At 47.5% G+C, this 23,140-nt stretch overlaps 1 protein-coding gene across 1 annotated transcript; it reads right to left on the bottom strand.

Moving 5' to 3' along the window:
* Positions 1 to 2,856: 2,856 nt before the first annotated feature.
* LOC116439876 (trefoil factor 1-like) lies at positions 2,857 to 6,156 on the bottom strand. Its single transcript, XM_032099917.1, has 4 exons — positions 6,075 to 6,156; positions 4,986 to 5,132; positions 3,489 to 3,638; positions 2,857 to 2,864 (listed from the first exon to the last, which is right to left on the bottom strand). Exons 1-4 carry the CDS (start codon positions 6,154 to 6,156, stop codon positions 2,857 to 2,859), a joined length of 387 nt encoding a protein of 128 aa, XP_031955808.1.
* Between the last annotated feature and the right edge of the window lie 16,984 nt (positions 6,157 to 23,140).

The raw sequence follows: 23,140 nt of genomic DNA, 5'->3' as shown, positions 1-23,140 counted from the left end.
CACGCTAGAAAAGTTCGCAGAGAACTATCTCCCGTGGGAAGGATCCCATGGCACAGCAAAAGAAACTCTTTTCCTTAAGCATACTGAAGAAAGATTTTTAAGAAGTGAAATACTGACCAAAACCCCATGTTTTGTTTCCTTGCATGGTCGGTGGAAAGAGGGAGGGACTGGGGAAGAGAGGTGTTCTGAAGGTTTGCTTTGGTTCTTGTTACCCTTTTTACTTTTAATTCTGTTAATAATAAATTTCCTTTATACTGTTTAAGCTTGAACCTGTTTTGCCTTAAAGCATTTTTTCTTTCAATAATCCTTATCTCAACTCATGGAAATGAAGTTTTCAATTTCCCCTCCTCTGCCCAGCTATAGCAGAGGAAAAGAAGTAGATGGTTTTTTCATGGGTGCCTGGCACTTAGCCAGCATCAGGCCACAACACCCTTCCAGAAAAAATATACAGAACTTTGTTTACTTATTTAGCACTCACTGCATGGCAATGCAGGTGTGCAGAGCTGCAGATACAAAGGGTGAGTCTTCATTCAAGTCTTTTTCTCTCTGAGGCTGTAAATGAGGCCCATGAACACTGCCTCAGGTGAGGGGAGCCTTCAGAGTGACCCTGAAGGGGAGGAGAGGAAGGTCCCTCATTTTGTAGCCACATCTCTGCAGGTCTTGCACACTTCTCTTTGGTGTGCACTCCTGTTTTGGGATCTCACTTTACTCTGCCATGCCTCTTCCTGTCATCTTCAAATCCTCAGCAGCTGTGGCTTTCACTCTGTTTCTGCCAGCTTTATTTTCTCACCAAAAATCTTAATTTTTAGAATTCTAGGCAGTTTTTTCTGGTTCATTTGTGTAGGTGTGGATAACAGTCTACCTAGAGAGACCTCGAGCACTTACCTACTGTAAATTCACAGAAATTCATCCCCTTGGACTTAGTGATGATGGCAGATCCTTAGGTAATAATTATTTGTGATGTGAGCAACTAACTCTGATTTATAACCCCAAATGTCTGGAGCAGCTGCGTGACCCTGTGGTGGCTTAGGTCTTGGGAATACTTGGCCTCAGCACAGCAGTTCATGGTGTTTGCAGGTGACATCATGCCCAGGGATGATGCTGAGGGCACTTGGTCTGTTCAGCCTGGAGAAGGGGAGACTGAGGGGAGACCTCACTGCAGTCACAACTTCCTCATGAGGGGAAGAGGAGGGGCAGACACTGATCTCTGCTCTGTGGTGACAGTGACAGGATCTGAATGAATGGCCTGAGGTTGTGTCAGGGCAGGTTTAGGTTGGATACCAGGAAAAGGTTCTTTCCCCAGAGGGTGGCTGGGCACTGAACAGCTCCCCAGGGCAGTGGTCACAGCATCAGCCTGACAGAGCTCAAAGAATGTTTGAACAACCCCCTCCAGGCACAGGAATTCTTGGGGTTGTGCAGGGCCAGGAGTTGGACTTGATGATTCTTATGGGTCCCCCCAACTCAGCATTTTCTGTGATTCTGTGAAACACCTCCAAAGACCTGCAGTACACTGCTCAGTTTATTTCTCATACTACAACCAGTATCCAACCATATTCAAATCACATTATTGAGCCTGTTGGAAGTGGTTCATGAATGACTACTTTTTTACCTGCCTGGATAAACTTACTCATCACTAAAGTGTACTGGGATAAATCAAACCACCAAGGAGGCCTGTTAAGGAGGAAGTTTTTTACAATGAGGGTGGAGAAAGGCTGCAACAGATTGCTCAGAGAGGTGAAAAGGCCCTGGAAATCCCCGGAAAAGTTCAAGGAGAGATTGGACGGGGTTTGGAACAACCTGATCGAGTTGAAAATGTCCCTGTTCATTGCAGGGTGGTTGGACTGGATGACCTTTAAATGTCCCTCCAAACCATTCTGTGATTCTGTGTCTCCATCCCTCTCTCTCCTTGCAGTACAGCCTTGCACAACAGTTCTCCCCTGCTGAGCCCTGAGCACAGTTTGCTGCTGCAGCAGTCTCAGGTCACCCATTTTATTCCCAACAGGGGACTCAGAGGCTCTTTACTGGGCTCTTTACCGAGCTGGCACTCAGCTGAAGCAGGGAAGCATTCGAGCTGCTGTGCTGAGCATTCAAGACTCCCAGGAGACAGCAGCCACACTCAACACCAGAAGATTCTCCTGTGTCTGGTGAGACACAGCAGCTCCATTTCAGGTTTAGGCCAGGGCTGGGAGAGCCCATGTGCTGCTTTTAGTGTTGCAGAGACATTTTCTGAGCGTGATCCATGGGACCGACTTGTGGTGAGCACCAGAGACAGGGTGATGCAGAGAGCAGGAGGTGTTTGAGTGAGACCAGCTCGGTGATCAGCTAACAAAGGTACCCTTCCCTATGTCTCAAGGGAAAAAAAAAGCCCAAACCCACAGCTATATCTATATAAAGGCAAACACTGAATATTTCCAGCACTCAGAAGGACGAGTGGCCCATGTGATGCCAGCTAACAAATTCAAGCAGTCACTTGCAAGTGTGAAGTGTAACTAACACAAAAAGCTGAGTGCTGTGTTCCTTTTGGAAGCACTGGTGGCTGCTCCCTCATCAGCAGATTGCTGACATGCCAAATTTCCTGAGAAACAGAGAAATACACAGCTTTAAAATAAAGACAGCCAAAAAAATCTGACAAGTTGTGGCGTACTTCTTTTATTACAGTGAAAACCTGTGCAGTGCTAGGCTACGGAGAGAATAAAAGCTACCAGTAACTTTTCATCAGAAAGGAGTCAATCCTAGATAAAAAACAGTCTAGAAATCATGACTGTTGCAAAATATAAAGTCTGAGTTGGGAGCTCCGTCTGTTGTTCCATTGGAGTAGATCCAAAGATTGCAAAGTTCTCGATGGAAGTTTCTCCTTTAACAAGCTGGGAAGGTAAAGAGGAGAAGCAGATTAAGGGACATGTTTTTCTCCATAAATCACACAAGATGCTAGGAAGTGTTTTGCCTAGATATAGGACAACCAAAAGGCAATTTTTTAGTGATTTCAACCAACCCCCCTATGTAGATGTTTTTCCTAACTATGACTCAGATCAGTAAAACCAAATTATGGTGAATTGCATGTAGTACAAAACACAATGTGGCTGAGGCTATTGGTTATTAAATATGCCGAAATGTCAATCCTAACCAGAACAAAGTTAGCAGGGGATCAGAAATTTCTGTAACTTTCATTCCACATTTCTAAAGCAAAGCCTTTTATCTCTCATGCTGATAAGGTGGATGTGAACTGGGTGGCTGCACTCTGCTGTGGCATTAGCTGAGGGCTTGAGCTCACACCTGAGCCCAGACTACCACACTGCCCACAAATCCTCAGATGCACCAGCAACACCGCACTCTCTGTACAAGAAGCTGTTTTTTTAGAGTTTGGCCACCTTTTCCTGCTCCCACCCTTAGGAATCTCTGGCTGGCACAGCACACCAAGCCCGGGCAGAGCAGGGACCCTACCAGGAGCATCCACAGGGACACAGGAGACATCTCCTGCAGGACATTACCTTCCTCCATGACGCGGTGGTAGAAGCACCAGGGGACACCGGCGGGGTGTGCCCTGAAGCAGCAGCCCTTCTTTGTGCACTCCCAGGGCTTGATGCCGGGGTGGCCGCAGTTTATCCTGGTGTAAGGATTGTTGGGACACATTTTCTTCACTGTGTAAAGCAAAAAAGAACAACAAAGGAAGGAAGGAGAATGTGTTACTTCATGCTCCGTCTACCTGGTGATGTAATTCACAAATAAAGGCAGGACACAAAGGTGAGGTCCCTGAGTACGTCCCTGATGACCTCTGAACCAATTTCAGGCACCAGATTCACCCAAATCCTCACCCAGCCTCCTATGCAAAACTAAATACCAAAGGGTGATGAACTGCTGCTGTGGCCCAGGGACCACAGGAGGCAAAATTCACCCCTGGAAGTGTCTGGCAGAAACACATCTTTACCTATCTTAAATCCAGCAATGGGGTGAGAAGTCCTGTGCCTCCCACAGTGGTAACACATGCACTGGCCTCACACCAGGGTTTTATTCATGACCTGACCCCTTGCTCACCCCAGAGAAGCCTGGCTAACATAGGGAGAGGACCACCCAACCCTCTCTGCCAGCTTAAGTTACAGAAAGGAAATAAGGAAATAAGTCTTTTAGGAGGAAATCACAGCTCTGCCAGGCACTTAAAACTGAAATCCCAAGGAAAGAGATTATACCACCCAGCTTGACTACTTCAGTTTTCCTCTGATGGAACAGTTCTGTCCTATGAAAATGGCCCTGTAAGTTCCTGCTGCTCATTTTTCAAGGTTTACAAGAATGAGCAAAATTGCTCAAAAGCAAAACTGTTTTTTCCTACTCTAATTCTGATCCCTGTTGACTAATCTCGATTTATATCAGGTTCTCCTGTTGGGTAACATTGCCTTTGCACCTTCAATTCCTTTCATGTTGCCTGTGCAGCTGCTGAGGCTGCCCTGAAGTTCTCCTAAGGAGGAGTTGTGCTGTCAGCCCAGCAAACGTAGCTTACACTGAGTTAATTAACACAGGTAATTACAGTCAGTTACTTAACACAGTTATGTAAAATATACTGCTAATCTTTGTAAGACTGGGAGAGCAGCTGTTATCCTCTCTGAGAAAATAATGGTAGAAAATAGAAGCAAGATGCTGACAGATGTCAAACAAGTAGCCACACAGCAAACCCACTTTGGTAAGTGCTGAGGATCCCTTGCTCTACCCATGGACAAGACCACAAATGAAATTGAAATGTCTCTAAACAATCAGCACAGGTTGTTTGATAACTAGAAGCCTAAAGAAAGAGGAAATACATCGTGTGAAGAGGATGAAGCAGAAATCTGATGGCTAAGCAAGGCTTGACTTTGCGTTTTCCTACCACCGGTCTCCTAACAGAGGTTTGTGCCCACTTTCCTTGCCTAAGGAGAAAAGCAGAACTGCTCCCTGGTTGTAGACATTTCTGGATAATCAAACACAAGGTAAAGCAGTGTTTCTGGCAGAGATATTACCTTTCTTTGGTTTAGGACTGTAGCACCAGGGGACACTGGGGACTGAAGCGTTGAAGCAGCACCCGATTTTCTTGCATTCTGCTGCTGAGATCCCCGGGTAGCCACAGTTTGTCCTCTCCCTGGCAACCACTTTACACTGGCATTTTGCTGTTCAGGACAGAAGGAGCAAGTTACAGGGTGTCAGTTTGCACACTTGTTAGAGGGGTGTTTATCAGATGCTCACTGGGAATGATGCTCTTTCCCTAGATGCTTTCCATCTTTTCTGTTCCCTGCCAAGACCACAACCTGAGTGGTTTAAAAGCTGCTTTTAAACTCCTACTGGTTTTGGTCAGGGCTGTACATCACCCTTTGAGAGTCTGTGGTCCCACTTGCAGCCCAGCCAGCCCAGCACAGTGTGGTTTGTGGGCTTCGAATCAACCACACCGAATGGGAAATCCCAAGAACTTCAAATATTATGCTATTAAATGTTTGCTGCTTTGCCCATCTCATGTGAAGAGAAAAAGAGTTAAGGGGTCCAGTGGATATTCAAACAGGTGTAAAGATACAAAATCTTTGCATTTTTGTCAGGTGATTATAAAATATAGGATGGGGTGAAAATAGCTGCAGCTATGCTTCTAACATTTTAAGTCTATTGCACAGTCAACCACAACCAAGAATTTCTGGACCTGTCCTCCAGCTGTCATTGCTTTCCACTCCTGGAGTTGTCTAAATTACTTTTCTTTTAATGAGGAGGCAGATAGGCTCCTTTAAAACTGTATTCACATGGCAAAGCAGCATAAACAAAATGTCAGAAGACAATTTAGACAAAGCTGGCTCCTGTTCCAGCCCTGGTCCTGTTCTAGCAACCTCCTCTGCCTTTGCAGTGGGTTCCTGGTTATTCCACCAACACAAGAGTTCACCTGCAGTCTTTCACATTTTGCTATAGATCTCTCTGAAAAACATTTAAAAGTAGGTTCCACTTTGGGAATAAAGAGCAGCACAGAAAGCCATTTGCTGTCTGGTCTGTTAAAGCTGCCAGGCTCTGGCTGCAGTCGGTGGGATGAGGGTCCCACACGTACCTGGAAGGCAGCAGGAGGTGGATGTACTTACTTGGAGGTGCAATTCCCTCTGCCAGGGTGCTGAGGGCTATGACGAGGGTGATGGAGAGTGCACAGACCACCTTGAGATCCATGGCTCTTGGAAGAGGAGCGCTGCTGCTTCCCCTGGAAGCCGCGGGTTTTATGCGCTCCTTGTGTTTGCCCAGCGAGGTCTGATAACATTGTTCCATCTGGTGCTTCACCCAGAAGGTTGGGTTTTCTTTTGTTTGGTTAGGAAGTGTTGCCATGCATATTTTGATACCCCGGAGACAAATTTCTGGGCTCCCGTGAGCCATTGATCACGTATCTATTAGGTACCTATAGATACATATCTGTTATGTGATCCCACAGTCTATCAAATGGATGCTGCTGGGTGCCTCTGGGTGCCAGAGGAACCTCTGGGTGCTCTGATTTCATTAGAGTATTTCAGACCTCTGGGCAGTTTTTATTTTCCAGTCACTACTGAAAAATAAGTGAAATATTTCCTATCCAGGTGTATCTTTTCTGCCTTAATTTTTCCCTGGCCTTAAGATTTTGGTTATGCTTACTCTGAAACAGGTATGGGAGGAGGGCTGGAGCTGTGACACCTCCAAGCTTCAGGAGACCACTGTGCACCTGAAAAAATACATAAACACAGAAAGTGGCAGGTGTGACTGTGAAATACTGAGCCCAGCTAAGGCCACTGCTGGTTTCCACACAAGAGGATTTAGCAAAAGAAGGTAAGATCAGGAAAAAAAAAGCCCAAGAGGATCAACAGCCTAGAGACACAAGAGAAGAAATGAGAGTTTCTGTATGATCTCATCCTGCCCCACAGATGCTGTGCTTGTTCAGGCATCAGTCCTGAGGGTCCCGGTGTTATTTTGAAGTTGCTGCCCTGTGCAAGGTCCTGTTCCAGGGGTGCCACAGCAGGGGCTGTCCCCACTCCGTCTGCCTGATCCCCAAAGCAGAGCAGCACTTCCCAACCCATCCAACACCACCTGCATGTGTTTTGCCAAAACCAAACTTCTGAAGCACCATGTTTGACCAATTAATTCCCTGAGTGGTTTTCTCCTGGTTTAAAGGTGGCCTCCAAGGCAGCCTTTGGGCTGTTTTGGGACAACAGGCCTTGGGACTTGGACTGCTGAAGGCTTTATTCTTCCTTCTGGACAATTTTCTACCATTTACTGTAACATTTCTTCTAGCTCCTTCTCAACTCTTAAATACAACCAGAGCAGTACCAGGGAGTGGGGGAGAAGCAGTGGGCTGGTGGGACCATCTCTGCACCCTCCCCACAGGAGGCATCTGCAGAGCAGCCAGGGCTGGCTGCAGCCCCTTGGGTGCTCTGCTGCATCACTTTTCCGATGGGAAATCCACCAGGTAACTCTTCCTGTTCATCAGCAAAATAAAGAGATTCAATGCACCTTGTTGGTCTTTGACAGAATTGTGTCTCCTTGCTTTTGAATATTACATATGAGTTTGTTTTGTGCATCTCTCCATTACAAAGTTTAAAGTGAGAACTTTCAGCTTCTACAGCTGTGTTTTGGAGGAAGTTTATTTGTTGCAAGGTATTTCCAACAAAGTGGGAGGGATTTTGTTCTAGAAGGGAAAAAAATAATAGGGTTCTTTTTCCTAAAGGTTAACTTATTTAATGCTTTATGGGCTTTTTTTATATCCATCCCTATTTAAGACATGGGTGGCATTTCTCACAGAAAGTCACAATTCATAAATTAGATATTCTGTGTATCCTCCATTTCACAAGATACCAGGCTGCAGGCAGACAAGGGCTGTGCTCCATCACTCAGCAGCTCATCTCACATTTTTTACCTCCATCACTTAGAGAAAATGTTGGACTAAAAACTTTAAAATCCAGTTTTCCCCTTATGTACAAAGGTCCACCATGATGCCTGTCCAGAGTAGCTTTTCCACCAGCTTTCTCCTCAGAAAGGAGGTGAGGTTGGCTGAAACACTGCCCGTGCGCGAGGGGAAAGCAGCGATCCCGAGGTGGACCGCGCTGCTTTCGGACTTCCACGGAATTCTCGATAGATTATCAGCCCATCGTGTGAGTCAGCTGAAACTGCAGATAACATTTGTCACTCCTGCTCCTTTCTGGACATTAATTTAGCCCTTATCTGCTGGCTGTCACCTCTTGGGCCCAATCCCAGTTGCGGGCACAAAGGCAAATCTACCCCCGAGCTCTCGCTGCGGAAAGAGCGTTTGATTGGCATCGTAAAGCAAACACAGGGCAATAAATGAGCTGCCTGCTTTCTGCCAGGGGATTACTTAAAGATCTTTAATATGTTTATATAGCAAAGCCTTGAAAATTATCTGGGGTTTCCCTGTAAATGTGTTTCCTTCTGTGAGGCCGGTGCCTACCTAAACCTTTTGGTAGCTCTGTAAAGGATCTCAGGCTCTGCAAGTGCCCATGGTCAGAAGGGGCTTGGAGGGCTCCTTCCTCCTCTCCAGGCTCCGTGTCCTCCCTCACCACCCTTCCCTGGTCCCTTTTAGCTGCACTGTGGTGCTCTCATTTTCTCCCCAGCAAGCACATGGAGAAATCACCACGGCTGGTATTGGATCTTGCTGTGGATCAGTGCCAGGCTGCAACTCTTTATTTTGCTAATCCAGAACTTTTGAAGGATAAGGGTAATTTTTTTCTATCTCTTTTCACTTAAAATAACCAGCAAACAGAACAACTTTGATTTTCATCCTAAGGGGGGTGTTTTGTCCTGAAGGGAATTTCCTTTTTGTGGTAACTGGTGGCTTGAATGCTGACATGAAGAAATCTGTCACTGGGCCAACAGCACTGCATGTGAGCCCACAGAGTAAATCCCAAGTTTTGAGTGCTCTCTAAAGTAAATCATCATAACAGAGAAAAAAAAAACAACAGTGGCAAAGGAGAGGGATGTCTACAATTTGCTCCTTCCAGCCCTGCGAGGCACACAAAGGCTTGAGCTGGCACATAAAATTCCTTAAACCAGGACAATATCTGTCTGTCCACCAGATAACACCGAGGGGTCAAAATACAAACAGAGAAACCCCTGCATCTTAATTCTGGGAATGGACAGCTCAAAATAACCCCTGACATCCATGGCTTTGATAAAGATCCTTACCAGAGATGTCTAACGCAGTTGTCAAAATCAACTTGAACTTTGTGAGTTCAGACTCCTTCAGGGGAATTTTGTCAAAGAATATGTCATTTTTACAAACCACAGACAGTGCTGGAATGGGACTTTTGTAACATTTCTGTGGCAAACATCCTTGCCCAAGGTGAAAAGAAAGATTTAATTACTGAAATTAATCAAATATGTAACTCAGAGCTGCGTCAGATCTAAAAGCCTGAATTTCAGCATCCAATACACTACAAAAATGTTTGGTTGTGATGCAAAGCCCGGTGCCAGATTAGAAATACAGATCTGAGCCTGTAATTTTCCCTAATGCTTCTGGGATCTCCAAGCAGTCCATGATCTCAGCATTGCCATCATTTTTTGTAAGCACCAAAATAACACCAGAAAATCCTTGCTGTTCCTGAAATGAGGTGGGGACCAGCCTGTGGAGAAGAGGACGCACTGGCTGGAGCCAGCAAAGCAGGGAAATATGTATTTTGTTTCTCTTCTAGACCCCATCAGATTTGTAGTGACCCAGAGAGGGGAAGAAACTCCTGAGAAATGCAGAAGATCTGATTCCAGACGTGACCATTGAAAGGTCTTGTTATGAAAATGCTTGTGATGCATTCCAATTTACCATGCCCCAGGCAATGAGGGAGTCCAAATCCTGACCTATTACCTTCTAAAAAGGGAAACATAAACCAAGAAGACTTATTAAATTGAGCTTAAAGGAAGAGTAAAGTGTGTGAAATGTTGGCAAACAGCAGGGTGCTATTGAAAGATACAATATGAAAAACTCAGTAAATATTTACCATCGAACAAAAAATATGAAAAGGATGTCCTCAGGCACACATATAGACCCAGAATAATTAAATGAAGGAGTAAAGGAAGCTACTAGAAGAAAAAAGACCTTTATTTCCAAAGTCAAATAAAGAAAATAGAAAAAAAAGTACTGCAGGAAAATAAAATCAGAGATAAACAAATAACTTCAGACAGGAGACAAAGGTCAGCAATCAGAAGGGAGAGGAGAGGATTTTTGTTCAACATCCTCATAAATGATCAGGAAAGCTTGGTGAACAATGAGGTGATGAATATGCTTATGACTCAGAATTATTTTTCATATTTTTTAAAAAGTGCAGCTAGCTCAACAATCTTACAAGATTGACTGGGTGATAAATGGCAAATGAAGTACAAGGTAAAGTGCACGGAGGAAGAGTAACCTAAGTATATCATCACCAAGATGGGCTGCAAATTAGCTACTGTCACTCACACAGCTTCCCATCACTGTGGATGTGCCAGCTGACTATTCAAAGTGACAAAAAGGCAAATTGGTTTCAGTAGTTAATAGGAAAGGAGTACAAAGGAGAAAACATAATTCTGGTAAAGCCCCAGTCCCTGCTGCTCCCATGCCCACGTCCCTTTGTGACGTTCTGGCTGCCCCGAGTTAAAAAGGAGACTTGTAATTAGAAGAGATGCTGAGAAAAGCCCTCTGGCTCATGAGAGCAATGAGCTATGGAAAAATGTTTTGAAGAGTGTAGGGATCTTAGAAACTAAGTTGTCACAGGACAGACGGGGAAATTTTCTCCCGGATAAAAACAGGGCAAAAAGCAGAGGGCAGGATGGTGCTCGCTGTGGGGAGGGGTCATAAGGGGGCTCCTGCAGAGAGTTATGCTGGGACCTTTGCAGCTTAACAGGCTCACAAACAGTCTGAAAGAGGAGGTGAGAGGATAAAATCTGTTGGCAACACAGAATTTCTGTGGTAGTGAAAATATGAAGCAGTTGCTCCAATGGGTTGTGCAAAATGGAATGACTGCGGAGTTGGATGGCACGTGAGGCTCCATGTCTGGAAATATGGAGTGATGCACACCTGGGAAAGGAGCAATCCTACCTTTCCAGTTGCCATAAAGGACCCTGAGCTGACTGTGATCACTCAGGTTACTGTGAGCGCAGTGTGAGGATGACAGGAGCATATGGAGGACAACAGTTTTGTGAAAACACCAGCTCAGTACTTAGCAACCGTGAGAAAAGAGAGTGACAGATTAAAAATTCTTAGGCAAGGAATAGAGAATCACAGATTTACAAAGTTTTTCCATTTTATAAATCCACCCTCTGTCTACATTTTCATGCCGTGTTCTCAGTCTCCAGCCTGTAAAAGGTCCTGTGGTGGGGATGGTGGTGTGGGACAGCATCCACACCAGGAATATTTATGTACACCAGGTCTCTCCAGATCCATACAGGTCACAGGAGGCACAGCTCGTGGTCTTATCTAACACAAAAATCTCAATGGTAGGTTAGAAGCTCATGAAGGAAGATGGTTCATCACCAAGCAAAGGGATATGATGCAATTCATCTGCGGATGCTAAAATTTCCCACAGGTCTGAAAAGCAACTGGATGAACTCATTGAAGAAAAATTGTTTGGGGCTGTTGAATCCCCAAACCACACATCTATCTCAGGAAATGTCTAAGCTGCAAATCCTTGGAGGTTGGAAGGGTATTCTGTGAAAGTATCAGTGTCTGTGGCTGGATGGACTTGAGCAAAAGTTACTCATCATTTCTCAGAATAGAACAACCAGAAAGCATTCAATAAAGTGATGGGGCAGGAGTGGGAAATGAGAATAATGTAGGGTATGAGTGGATTATCTTTGCTCCTTGTTGAAGTTTTTCTGTAAGCACCTGTAACTGGCACAGGGAACTGGGCTGGGGATGGATTAACTTAATCTGGCTGATCCCACAATTTTATCATTGCATCTTTTGATTTTCATCATTTCTCAGGGACATCTTTTCAAATCATCTAGTGCAAGTTTCAAGCTCAAAACCAAGATACTCTAGTTTGGGGTTAATACTGAATCTGGTAAATATGTCCTGGTCTGGAGAATGGAAAATGCTGTGATGGGTGGAGCTTCTGAAACTCACCAAAACCTGAAGCAAACTCACGCCAGTGGATTGGTTGTGATTCCCAGAAGGAAGAGCCAAATCCAGCACCACTCATGATGCAGGGAGGGTTTTTGGGTCTGTTCCCTTCCACAGTGACTGGTGGGAGGGAGGGATTCTTGCAGGTGCAGTGAAAGAGCATCACCTGCAAGGGGTATGAGCCAACATCTCTCACCTGCACACAGGGACAGGGAGTCACTGAGATCACCCAGCAGCTCCAAACACTGATGTTCTGAGGGCAATGGCATGGAACAGCTGATATACACTGCCCGTATTGTATCACTTCAGCATAATTCATTCATTAATGTCAGAGCAATTGGCAATGTAAATAGGAGCAGGCAGGGGTCAGAAGCCATTTCCCCTGCAAGCTAAAAGGAAATGTTCCCCTTTTAGTTTTCTGGTGGTTTCTTAGAGCAGATTGAGAGCTCTGGGTTTCACCTCATGTGTCGAGGACTATTATTTGGCACATGAGATATGAAAAAAAAAATCAATGGTTCTCATTTGCTGCTATGGGAACAGTGATCAAAACTTTGAAAACCAGGCAATGCAGGCAAAGGGCTGCAAGGTTATTTCTGACACAAATAGCTAAAGAGATAAATACAAATGAGAAATGCCTGAAATAGGAGAAGCAGGAGTCCTAGGAAATGATAAGTGAACCTAAGACCTTGTGTGGGAGGAAAAGGTCATTTCAGAGAAGTTTTGCCCTAGTGCTTTCAAAAGTGGGGAGTGAAAAAATATTGCCTGAACTGTCTCCAGCTGATGGTGAGGACTGGAAAGGCTCAGAGAGATGTACAGTGTGACAGGGTCTGTAAAAGAATTGAGGTTAGAAAGTGACCTGGGCTGGCTCAGCTGAGCTGATAGCAAAAATCACCTACAGAGCTGGCAGAGTGGAGTCAAGATTGTTGCTGTTTTTAGCAAGTTTCAGTTATTGCTCTTTTCACTGATGACTGTGAGGGGAGGAAATGTTGGCCAGGAAGTGTTTCTTCTGCACCAATTAAATGTGGTTAAAAACAGAGGGAGAAATATTAAGCTCCAATGTTAGCAAGAGTTGATATATGGGGATTAGTGGGAGAGCTACTTCAGGGGACAACTGTGTCTCTGTAGAGTTCAATTCTTCAAGGGATTTAATAAAATAATGGTAGAAAAATGTAGAAAGAAAAGAAGTAGACATTTCAACAGAATAAAAAAAAAGACTAGCTATGAAATTCCTTTGAAATCTTCCCTTTAAAAATTTTAAAGAGACTGGACATAGAAAGTGAACTATAAAGTTCTGCCAAGAATCAGAGAAGAAAAAAAATTCTCTTGAGATAGGAAAATCTTAACAAGAACGTCTTATTTTACTATGTTTTTTTATGATAAGTTACTGCAGGTGAGAGCTTTGCAGAAGCCAGAGCTCAGGCCTAGAGGAGCATGTTGGAGGCTTCCAGCTGGGATGAAGGATGCCATGGCAGAGGAAATGACACCTGAGGCTGCCCTTGCTGTGTCCTGCTTACCTGGGGTAACCCCACAGAAAAGGATGCAACCACTCACTGATCTACAGCTGAGGTGCAAGAACTGGATCAAATGCACCCAGCAGGATTAAAATAAGGCTGTGAGAGCTGGCTGGGATCTCTCCATCATAGAGTTTTGTCAGGATGAGTAGATTGGAACAGAAACTTGATGCCTGCAAGGATTGCACTGGCACAACAGTGCTGTGACAGCTCTTCCCGACCTGAAGGTGTTTTGGGATGGGGCAGACAGCAAGGAAGGGGGGTCCCTGTCACCTCAACAAAAAGCCATTTGCAACAGTTCCTGGAAGGGAAATCCATCTGGGCTTTTAAAAACACCAAAAATACCACACCTGGCTCATGAATTCCCTGAGTCTGGAACACCCAGCAGCTGGGAGAACACTTGAAGTGGACACTTGCCCTCTTGTTGTGGCCAAGTGTGTCCAGGGCCCGAGGCAGCACAAATTTGCCCTTCCACCCTGCCAAGGAGGTGGCACTGGCTCAATCTACCCCACTTTCATCTGAAGTCCTATCTCGGATCTTCAGGGCAAAGTGAGAGCTGAAGCCAGAAAACCCCTTTGATAGTGGGAACATGAAGCCAGTTTGGAGCAAATAGCAAAGCAATCAAATTGTGATGATGAAAGATTTTGTTCACATATTCTGTGTATGTCACACAGACAGTGCTGTAGCCCAAGAGGGTTCTCACATTGGATCACTGGTTTAAATCTGTCATTTGTAGCACAATAAAGTGAATTGTCAAACATATTTCTGTCCACAGTAGCAAAACAGCAATTAATCCATGCCCATAAATACAGGGGGGGAAATGCTAGTACTGCAGTAAATCAAGCAGCTTCCCTCTCTAACATATTTTGCTTTTCATAAATGAGACCTGAATTCTCAATGTCTCTCTGCTAATGGGAAAATTCTTAAAACCTAATTAAAAAGTCTATTCAATGGGCTGTGGAGAATTTATAGCAGTGAAACTGCCTGTGTCAGACTGATATGCTACTGATAGTCCTGTGGGAGCTAATGATGAAGGGACTGCAAATAAGAGTGGAGAGGAAAAGGAACTAGGAGAGAAGAAAGAACTGGGCAGCAGGCTGGGCATTGTTTCAGACAGCTGTGGTGGTGTGCAGGGAGGCAGGGGAAGGGACAGGGCCGGGGACATGCTGGTGTCAGCCCTAAAAAAGTGCTGGTGAGATCCAGTGACTGTGGTAAAAGCCACTGGGGCTTCTGGAAGGGCAACAGGAACAGCATCTGTGAGGAAAAACATGTGTGCTGAGAGCAGGCTTTGCCACTGATGAACTTCATGCAAACCTGACGGATTCAGGGGGAGTTCACAGCATTTCTCATTTCACCACCCACAGAACAAACACTGCTTTTCTCCCAAAGTAAAACCAGTTTGCCCAAAGCAGGAACAGGCTCTTGCCCAGCATTACAGGCATGTTCATGCCAGGCAGATAAATAAAGGAAAGCAGCCCAGCTCTCTCACCAGCCCTGACCCCAGAAAATGCTTAATTGGGGGCTAATGTCCCCCTCCTGCACCTTTAGAGACCACTGTGTTATATCCTGAGCTGGTCACCAGTGCAGAGCACAGGCACACAGCACTTTGCAGCCAAGGATCTCTCACTGGAGGTATTCCAGAGCCATCTGGACACAATCCTGCACCATGTGCTATGGGATGCCCCTGCTTGAGCAGGGAGGTGGGACCAGATGAGCCACTGTGGTCCCTTCCAGCCTGACCCATCCTGGGATTCTGTGAAGGGCTTTGCAGTGGCAGCACCCATTGCTGATGGGAGGCCAGTGGGGTTAAATTGCTTGTAAACCAAACTATGACTTTCTGGTTGTTGGAACCCGCTGTTCCTCGGTTCTACAAATGCTCTTTCTGGGTTTTAGTCCCAGCCTGGTTGGACTTTGTTTGGAGTGGTTCAAAATCTCTTTATTCACCTCCTTGATAACAAAGGAGAGGTTTGGAAATGTGGAGAACATGAGGCCCCTGTAAAAAAGGGGACTGATTCCTGAAGAACCCAGGCACCCTCCCTGCCTGCCAAATGTCCTCCTCATTAGGCAATAGGAGCAGCCACTTTCACCTAATGCCCATTTAATTGTTTGCGTTAAGAAGGGCCACCTGCAAGGGGAGAAGCTGAGAGGGGAATTATGTGAGTCAGAACGAAGCCTTGGAAGTTGAGAGCCCCAGCCAGCTGCTCTCATCTGAGGGCTTCAGGACTGGGGCTTTTCCCCTCATTCTCTCCTCTAGCCTGGACTGGAAGTAAACCTCTGGCTCAGTCCCTTTGCCCCCTTTTACTTAGTGAAATTGTGTCTGCCAATAATTTAATTTAAATTATTTGTTGTCACCTCTTCCAGCCCTGCTGTCTGTGCTGGGTTCTATTCAGAGTAACTGTTATTTAGTAAATGCTTTGTTTGCTATTCCTAAGAGTAGTTTTATACAAACTCTGATTAGACTGTTCCCTACCAGTTATGGGAATGAACACACTGGTCAGGAATTTTCAGTCAGAGGTTTTCTTCCCATGCTGGAACTAAACTTGGCCATTGTAACTGCATGAGGCAACAAAATGATTGCTACTGCAAGGCCTAATTTGGTGAATTTTTCGGTATTACATTAATCTCAGAGATCTGCAATGTTCAAAGCAAATGATGCTTAATCCTGGCCTTTGGGAAACACGGACCTGCAGAGTGTATGAAATGATGAGATACCCTCAGCTGAAATACTCCTGAAAAACAGCTCCCAAACAGATTTCAGGTGAGAGCACAGCTGGGAAGTTCTTTAGAGGGCAACCTTGGCAATGAGGCTTTCTCCCTTTTTGAAGAAGCCAGTCCAGACACAGGAAGGTGAAATTCATTTGCTTTAGATGTCACCAGGGTCAGGGCTTCAGCCTGGCATGAGCATTTGGCTCCCATTCACACTAGGTGGCTCATCCTAGTGCCAACAGGACTTTCTGGGACTTTCCTGACCTCATTCACTTCACCAGGAAAATGAACAGCAACCCCAGACTGAGATGAGCAGTCCTCTTTTCACCTGCCTTCACACCCCAGGAGGCAGCAGGGCTGTCTTGAGCCCCTCCATTCGTACTGGGTCAGTGCTTGCTTCTGAAGGAACAGTGCTGGAAGTGCTGGATCAGCCTCTTTCCCAGGTTTTGGGAGCCAGCCTTTCGCTCCAAGCTCTTGCCTACCTCATTTTCCTCACAGGACAGAGTCAGCAATCCCTCTTCTCAGGAAAGCAGCAGGATGAAAGCAGATTTTGGCAGGTTCTCTGCTTCACCCCCTTGCCATCCAGCTAAACTTAGAAGGTGTCTTTCCTCTCTGGTCCTCCATAACAAGCATCCTGGACCTAAAAGTTAGCAAAACTGGTTTTGAAATCATGAACTAATTAGGTTGGAAAAGACCTCTGAGATCATGGAGTCCAAAAAATTCTCTTCCACGTGCTGTGGGGTGTGGTTAATTATTCAGAGTTGAAGTCATGGGAGTAAAACCCATCTGAAATGCAAGATCCCTACAGGAGATGGGGAGGGATGAAGTCACAGCCCAGCACTTTTTGCTTCACTTTCCCTGAAACCACAAGTGTCCAGGGATAAAGCAACAAGAGTTCAGCTTTAACTGGGCCACAGGGAGGGCAGAAGCTGCACCAACCATGGCTGGACCCTGCCTGTACCTGGATCTGGGGCCATCTCTGACCTGAAGGAGATGCACCTCTGGAGCCAGTCCTGAGGGCTGCATGGGAAAGGCTGATAATTGCAAACTCCATGTTTTCCTCCAGCTTTTCTCTTCTTCAGCAATATCGGGACAGGAAATATGAAGGGATTAATTACTGGAGATGGCAGTCTTTATTTTTTCTTTACAGATTGAGCACGTTTGGGTATTCCCAAGTCCCTGAGTGCTCTCCCTCAGGGCTCGGTTTGGTTGTCTGCACCCTTAGTCCCACCTGCAATAGCCCATGGCATCTGCAGCACTCATGGGAGCTGGGCAGCACCACACAGGACCTGTGGAATTTGCTTTGGGGCACTGAACCCCCCTGTGTGAGCATCTCAGTCCATCCCTCAGCCTCTCTTCCCTGTCATGGTTCCTGTGCACAAGGCTGCTTGTTTAAAAGATTCCCGTAATGCAGGAGTTCTGAGGGGTCCTGTTTCCCCCTTCCCCTCCCTCCCTTCACCAGCTGCTGAGCACATCCATGCCTGAGCTTGCTGCAGGAGAAAGGAATCAATTGTTTCTGGTTAATTTGTGTACTTAATGACCTCAAGATAAGAGTTGTTTTCCTCTGGCTTGGGCCAGCACCAGGATTACCCTGAGCTCCTCCTAGCCCTTGTTCTTGCTCCCCAGTCGAGCTCAGAGGAAGAGATCTCCGCTATCAGCACACAGTGGCACTTCCAAGTGCCTCCTGCCATGCCACAGCCCTGGAAGATCAGGCACCACACCACAGGCTGTCCCCTGAAGGCTGCGTGTCACAGAATCATAGATTGGTTTGGGTTGGAAAGGACCTTAAAGACCATCCATCTCCAACCCCCTGCCATGTCACAGGGTCCTGCTGTCAGCCTCTCCTTGGTCCCTCTATTCATGTCAGGGCCACACCTGCCCTTGCTGCCACTGGTGGGGAGCCAGCCACGCATCAAAAATAGCCATGAACTCAGGGCTGCACTGCCTTCCACTATAAATAGACCTGACACAGGTCAATCCTCTAAGCAAAGGGCTGCTTAGTGAAGTAGGTTACGGTCCTGGCCTGCTGGCAGAAGCAGAATATGTTAACCTTCACAGTTTATTGCGAAGCTGTTTATTGTGGAGCTTTTTCCACTCATATCAGTCCCTGGCCCCTCTCTGTGCCTGCAGCCAAAACGTTGCTGTGCAGGCTGGTGTGGCCCTGAACATCACCCTGAGGAACCTCTGAGGGGGTGACACTGCCTTTCCCTGTGGAAGCAGAGTGCTGGCAGTGCTGGAAGCTGCAAATATGAGCTATTCAAAGGTGTAAACACAGGGGCCGACCTCGGTGCGGTACGAGAGTGATGCCATGAGACTGTGGGCAGTGCCATGGTCCATGTGACAAGGGATGGTCCAAGTGACAAGGGATGGTCCAAGTGACAAGCAAAGGGCTTGAGCAAAACCCCTCAGCTCCAGTGGGGCAGCGATGATGGGTTTGGTCAGTGGAGTGGCTGCCTTCAGCCTGCTCTGAGGCAAAACCAGGCCTTTTCCCTCCATCCCCTGGGAATGCTGTGCCACAGCCAGCACACTGAGGATGCCCCAGGAGCCAGAGGTCCAGCCAGAAGGTCAGAGGCATCACAGCTTGTCCCACCCTGGCTGGGCACTAACAGCCCCAGCACAAATCCTTTTACCCTATTTTATCCCTTTTATCCAGAGAGTATTGCCCAAACAACACCTGAGAGACTGAGAGGCCCTGTGTCTCTCCTACTCCTCCTTTTCCAGGGCAGTTAAAGGCACCTCCACAAGGAACCTTTCTGAGCTGTGTACAGCAAGGATTATACAGGATGATGCCACAGAAACTGATTTAAATAAATCTTACACTATTAGCAGATTAACTAAACATTCAGAAAATCTCTTTTCCCTTCTGAATATTCGCTTGTTTTTTGAGTTCATTCATCCTGGAGAATGAAAATTGATTTGATCTTTTGTAACACAGTCCTTGAGGTACTTTCTCAACACCACTTTATTTTTCCCGTTGTCACATACACAACAGAGTGAGAGGCACCCATACAAAATTTGAAAGCAGCAACACAGCTTTGCTCCCTGATTCTCTGCTGGTAGAATGGGGCTGTTCCCTTTGAGCTGCTGAGTGGTTTAAGTCCAAAATTAAATCAGCTTTTCACCAACTCAAGAAGGAAAGAAAGAAGCTGCAATAATTCCTGATCTGATTCAGAAAAATGTTATTTTTGAACTGCTCAAAAAGCAGCACTGCTGGGAAAGCAGATCTGTGTGTGACTGTGCTACCACAGCTAGAAGAAACACAAATCATCAGTATCCCAGCCTTTACCCTCAGTCCTTTTCACAGGAACAATACTGAAATTGGCTTCATTTGTTGTGTCCATCATGATCCTGATTTTACCTCTGCACGTAACTTTACAGCTATAAGCATAGTATTCACTTAATGTTTAGTATTTCTTGAAGGTGAAGCAAGCTCCCTGTGAAGTGTTACGTACCAGCCCAGGCTAATTTCAGATGCTGGACTTTACAGTTCCTGGTTGCTGATAGAGAAACCCCTGAGCTTTGTCTCTGGGTCACTGCTGCTCCACAGCCAGGGAGGTGGTGAGGACTCAGGATAATGCCCATCTGCAGGCTTTGGGCAGGATGTGTATCCAAAGGAAGCAGTCCCTTTTGAGGCTTTTATTTTACATTGGTTGTGTTTTTTCAAACACACTAATTTATATTGTGGAGCTTTTTTACAGTTTTAGTTATTTTAGTCCCTTTTGATTAACATTTTTTTAGCACATTTAAAGCAGGCAGGTGGCTGGTGCTGAGCAAAGGAAGTTCAACCATCAAACTGGGCATTCTCACCAGCCTGGCTCTTGTTTAGCACTGGATGTGTGTTCTGCCAGTTGCTAAATAAGTTATCTTCAACATGGTGAATCACCAAATCAGTGCTTTTATATGTGTGTGGAGCAATATTTTCTATTTACTTCTTAAATTATGCGGGTAACAGGGAGCCTTCAAACAGTGCTCAGTCCAAGGGACAAAATGAAGAGGGGCTGCAAGTGCTGGAGAGAAAAGGAAAAAATGTTTTTTTTCTTTAGTGAAGCAAATAGGTGCAGACCCAAATGAGACAGGATTTGCAGAGGGGCTTGTTATTATTCCTCCTTTCTTTTATCAGTGTTTGGTAGGTCTGGTACCTGTGCTTCCAGGAAAAAGGCAGAGCAGTGGTTCAGTCCCTCCACTCCAGGCTCTCCCTGCCTTGCTGGATAATGTGCACAGGTTGTAGCACTGGGGAAAGTGGGATTATGGATCTGGTGGAGCTGCACTTCTTCCAGCTGCAAAACCACCGTTGGCAAAAAAAGTCTGGAAGAAGCCCCGTTCCCGTGTGCGTGCCTGTGGTTTCTGGTGCTTCCAAGGCACTTCCACAGGGCCTAAAGAGAGGTCATTAAATGCTACACTCACTTCAGTAATTGCTATCCGTGGGGACTGATAAAGGCTCAGTCAACATTGCAGAGCTGGTGACGTCAGTGGGGTAAAAAAGGTGACACTGCTGCCTGCCAAGCATTGGGGTGGAGGGGTCACCCCAGGCAGGCACCGGCTGGGCGCAGGCAGCCTTTGGGAACGGGCAGCCTTTGGGAACGGGCAGCCCTCGGGAACGGGCAGCCCTCGGGAACGGGCAGCCTTTGGGAAAAGGCAGCCTTTGGGAAAAGGCAGCCTTTGGGAACGGGCAGCCCTCGGGAACGGGCAGCCTTTGGGAAAAGGCAGCCTTTGGGAAAAGGCAGCCTTTGGGAACGGGCAGCCTTTGGGAACGGGCAGCCCTCGGGAACGGGCAGCCTTTGGGAAAAGGCAGCCTTTGGGAAAAGGCAGCCTTTGGGAACGGGCAGCCTTTGGGAACGGGGAGCCCTTTGGGAACGGGCAGCCTTTGGGAACGGGCAGCCTTTGGGAGTGGGCAACCTTTGGGAAAAGGCAACCTTTGGGAACGGGCGGCCCTTGGGAACGGGCGGCCCTTGGGAAAAGACAGCCTTTGGGAACGGGGAGCCCTTTGGGAACGGGCACCCCTCGGGAACGGGCACCCTTTGGGAACGGGCAACCTTTGGGAAAAGGCAACCTTTGGGAACGGGCAGCCTTTGGGAACGGGCAGCCCTTTGGGAACGGGCAGCCTTTGGGAAAAGGCAGCCTTTGGGAAAAGACAGCCTTTGGGAACGGGGAGCCCTCGGGAACGGGCAGCCCTCGGGAACGGGCAGCCTTTGGGAAAAGGCAGCCTTTGGGAACGGGCAGCCTTTGGGAAAAGACAGCCTTTGGGAACGGGCAGCCTTTGGGAAAAGACAGCCTTTGGGAAAAGGCAGCCTTTGGGAACGGGGAGCCCTTTGGGAACGGGCAGCCTTTGGGAACGGGGAGCCCTTTGGGAACGGGGAGCCCTTTGGGAACGGGGAGCCCTTTGGGAACGGGCAGCCTTTGGGAAAAGGCAACCTTTGGGAAAAGGCAACCTTTGGGAACGGGCAGCCTTTGGGAACGGGGAGCCCTTTGGGAACGGGCAGCCTTTGGGAACGGGCAGCCTTTGGGAACGGGCAGCCTTTGGGAAAAGGCAGCCTTTGGGAAAAGGCAGCCTTTGGGAACGGGCAGCCCTCGGGAACGGGCAGCCTTTGGGAAAAGGCAGCCTTTGGGAACGGGCAGCCCTTGGGAAAAGACAGCCTTTGGGAACGGGCAGCCTTTGGGAACGGGGAGCCCTTTGGGAACGGGCAGCCTTTGGGAGTGGGCAGCCTTTGGGAGTGGGCCACCTTTGGGAAAAGGCAACCTTTGGGAACGGGCAGCCTTTGGGAACGGGCGGCCCTTGGGAACGGGCGGCCCTTGGGAAAAGACAGCCTTTGGGAACGGGGAGCCCTTTGGGAACGGGCACCCCTCGGGAACGGGCACCCTTTGGGAACGGGCAACCTTTGGGAAAAGGCAACCTTTGGGAACGGGCAGCCTTTGGGAACGGGCAGCCCTTTGGGAACGGGCACCCCTCGGGAACGGGCACCCTTTGGGAACGGGCAGCCTTTGGGAACGGGCAGCCTTTGGGAAAAGGCAACCTTTGGGAAAAGGCAACCTTCGGGAACGGGCAGCCTTTGGGAACGGGCAGCCTTTGGGAGTGGGCAACCTTTGGGAAAAGGCAGCCTTTGGGAAAAGGCAACCTTTGGGAAAAGGCAACCTTTGGGAACGGGCAGCCTTTGGGAACGGGGAGCCCTTTGGGAACGGGCAGCCTTTGGAAAGGGCAGCCTTTGGGAACGGGCAGCCCTTGGGAAAAGGCAGCCTTTGGGAAGAGGCAGCCCTTGGGAAAAGGCAGCCTTTGGGAACGGGCAGCCTTTGGGAGCGGGCAGCCCTTGGGAAAAGGCAGCCTTTGGGAACGGGCAGCCTTTGGGAGCGGGCAGCCCTTGGGAAAAGGCAGCCTTTGGGAACGGGCAGCCTTTGGGAGCGGGCAGCCCTTGGGAAAAGGCAGCCTTTGGGAACGGGCAGCCTTTGGGAGTGGGCAGCCCTTGGGAAAAGGCAACCTTTGGGAACGGGCAGCCTTTGGGAACGGGCAGCCTTTGGGAACGGGCAGCCCTTCGGAACGGGCAGCCCTTGGGAAAAGGCAGCCTTTGGGAAAAGACAGCCTTTGGGAACGGGCAGCCTTTGGGAACGGGCAGCCTTTGGGAAGAGGCAGCCTTTGGGAACGGGCAGCCCTCAGGAGCAGATCGCCCTTGCAGGACTGCAGGAGCCCTCCCTGGGCGAAGGATGCTCTGTGGGCTGGGAGGTCTCCCTGATAGTTCCCCTATCCCTGGGATGGCTCTGGCTCTGCCCCTGCTCTGCCGCTGTCCTCATAGTTCAGTTGTGTGTGTGATTTGTGTGATTTTCACGAGTGACAAATCCCCCCTGCCTTGCAGGTCCCTGTGAGGACGGGTGTCACAGTGAC

The sequence above is a fragment of the Corvus moneduloides genome, chromosome 2, assembly GCF_009650955.1.
Source record: "Corvus moneduloides isolate bCorMon1 chromosome 2, bCorMon1.pri, whole genome shotgun sequence".
NCBI classification, from domain to species: Eukaryota; Metazoa; Chordata; class Aves; order Passeriformes; family Corvidae; genus Corvus; species Corvus moneduloides.
The sequence above is the reverse complement of the archived record's forward strand: the minus strand, read 5'-3'. Positions and strand labels throughout refer to the sequence as shown.

Coding starts and splice junctions, on each gene's coding strand:
- LOC116439876 (XM_032099917.1), bottom strand. CDS start 6,156: ATGGATCTCAAGGTGGTCTGTGCACTCTCCATCACCCTCGTCATAGCC. Junction 5,133..6,074: donor AGAGGGAATTGCACCTCCAA/GTAAGTACATCC, acceptor TGTCCTGAACAG/CAAAATGCCAGTGTAAAGTG. Junction 3,639..4,985: donor CAGTCCTAAACCAAAGAAAG/GTAATATCTCTG, acceptor TGCTTTACACAG/TGAAGAAAATGTGTCCCAAC.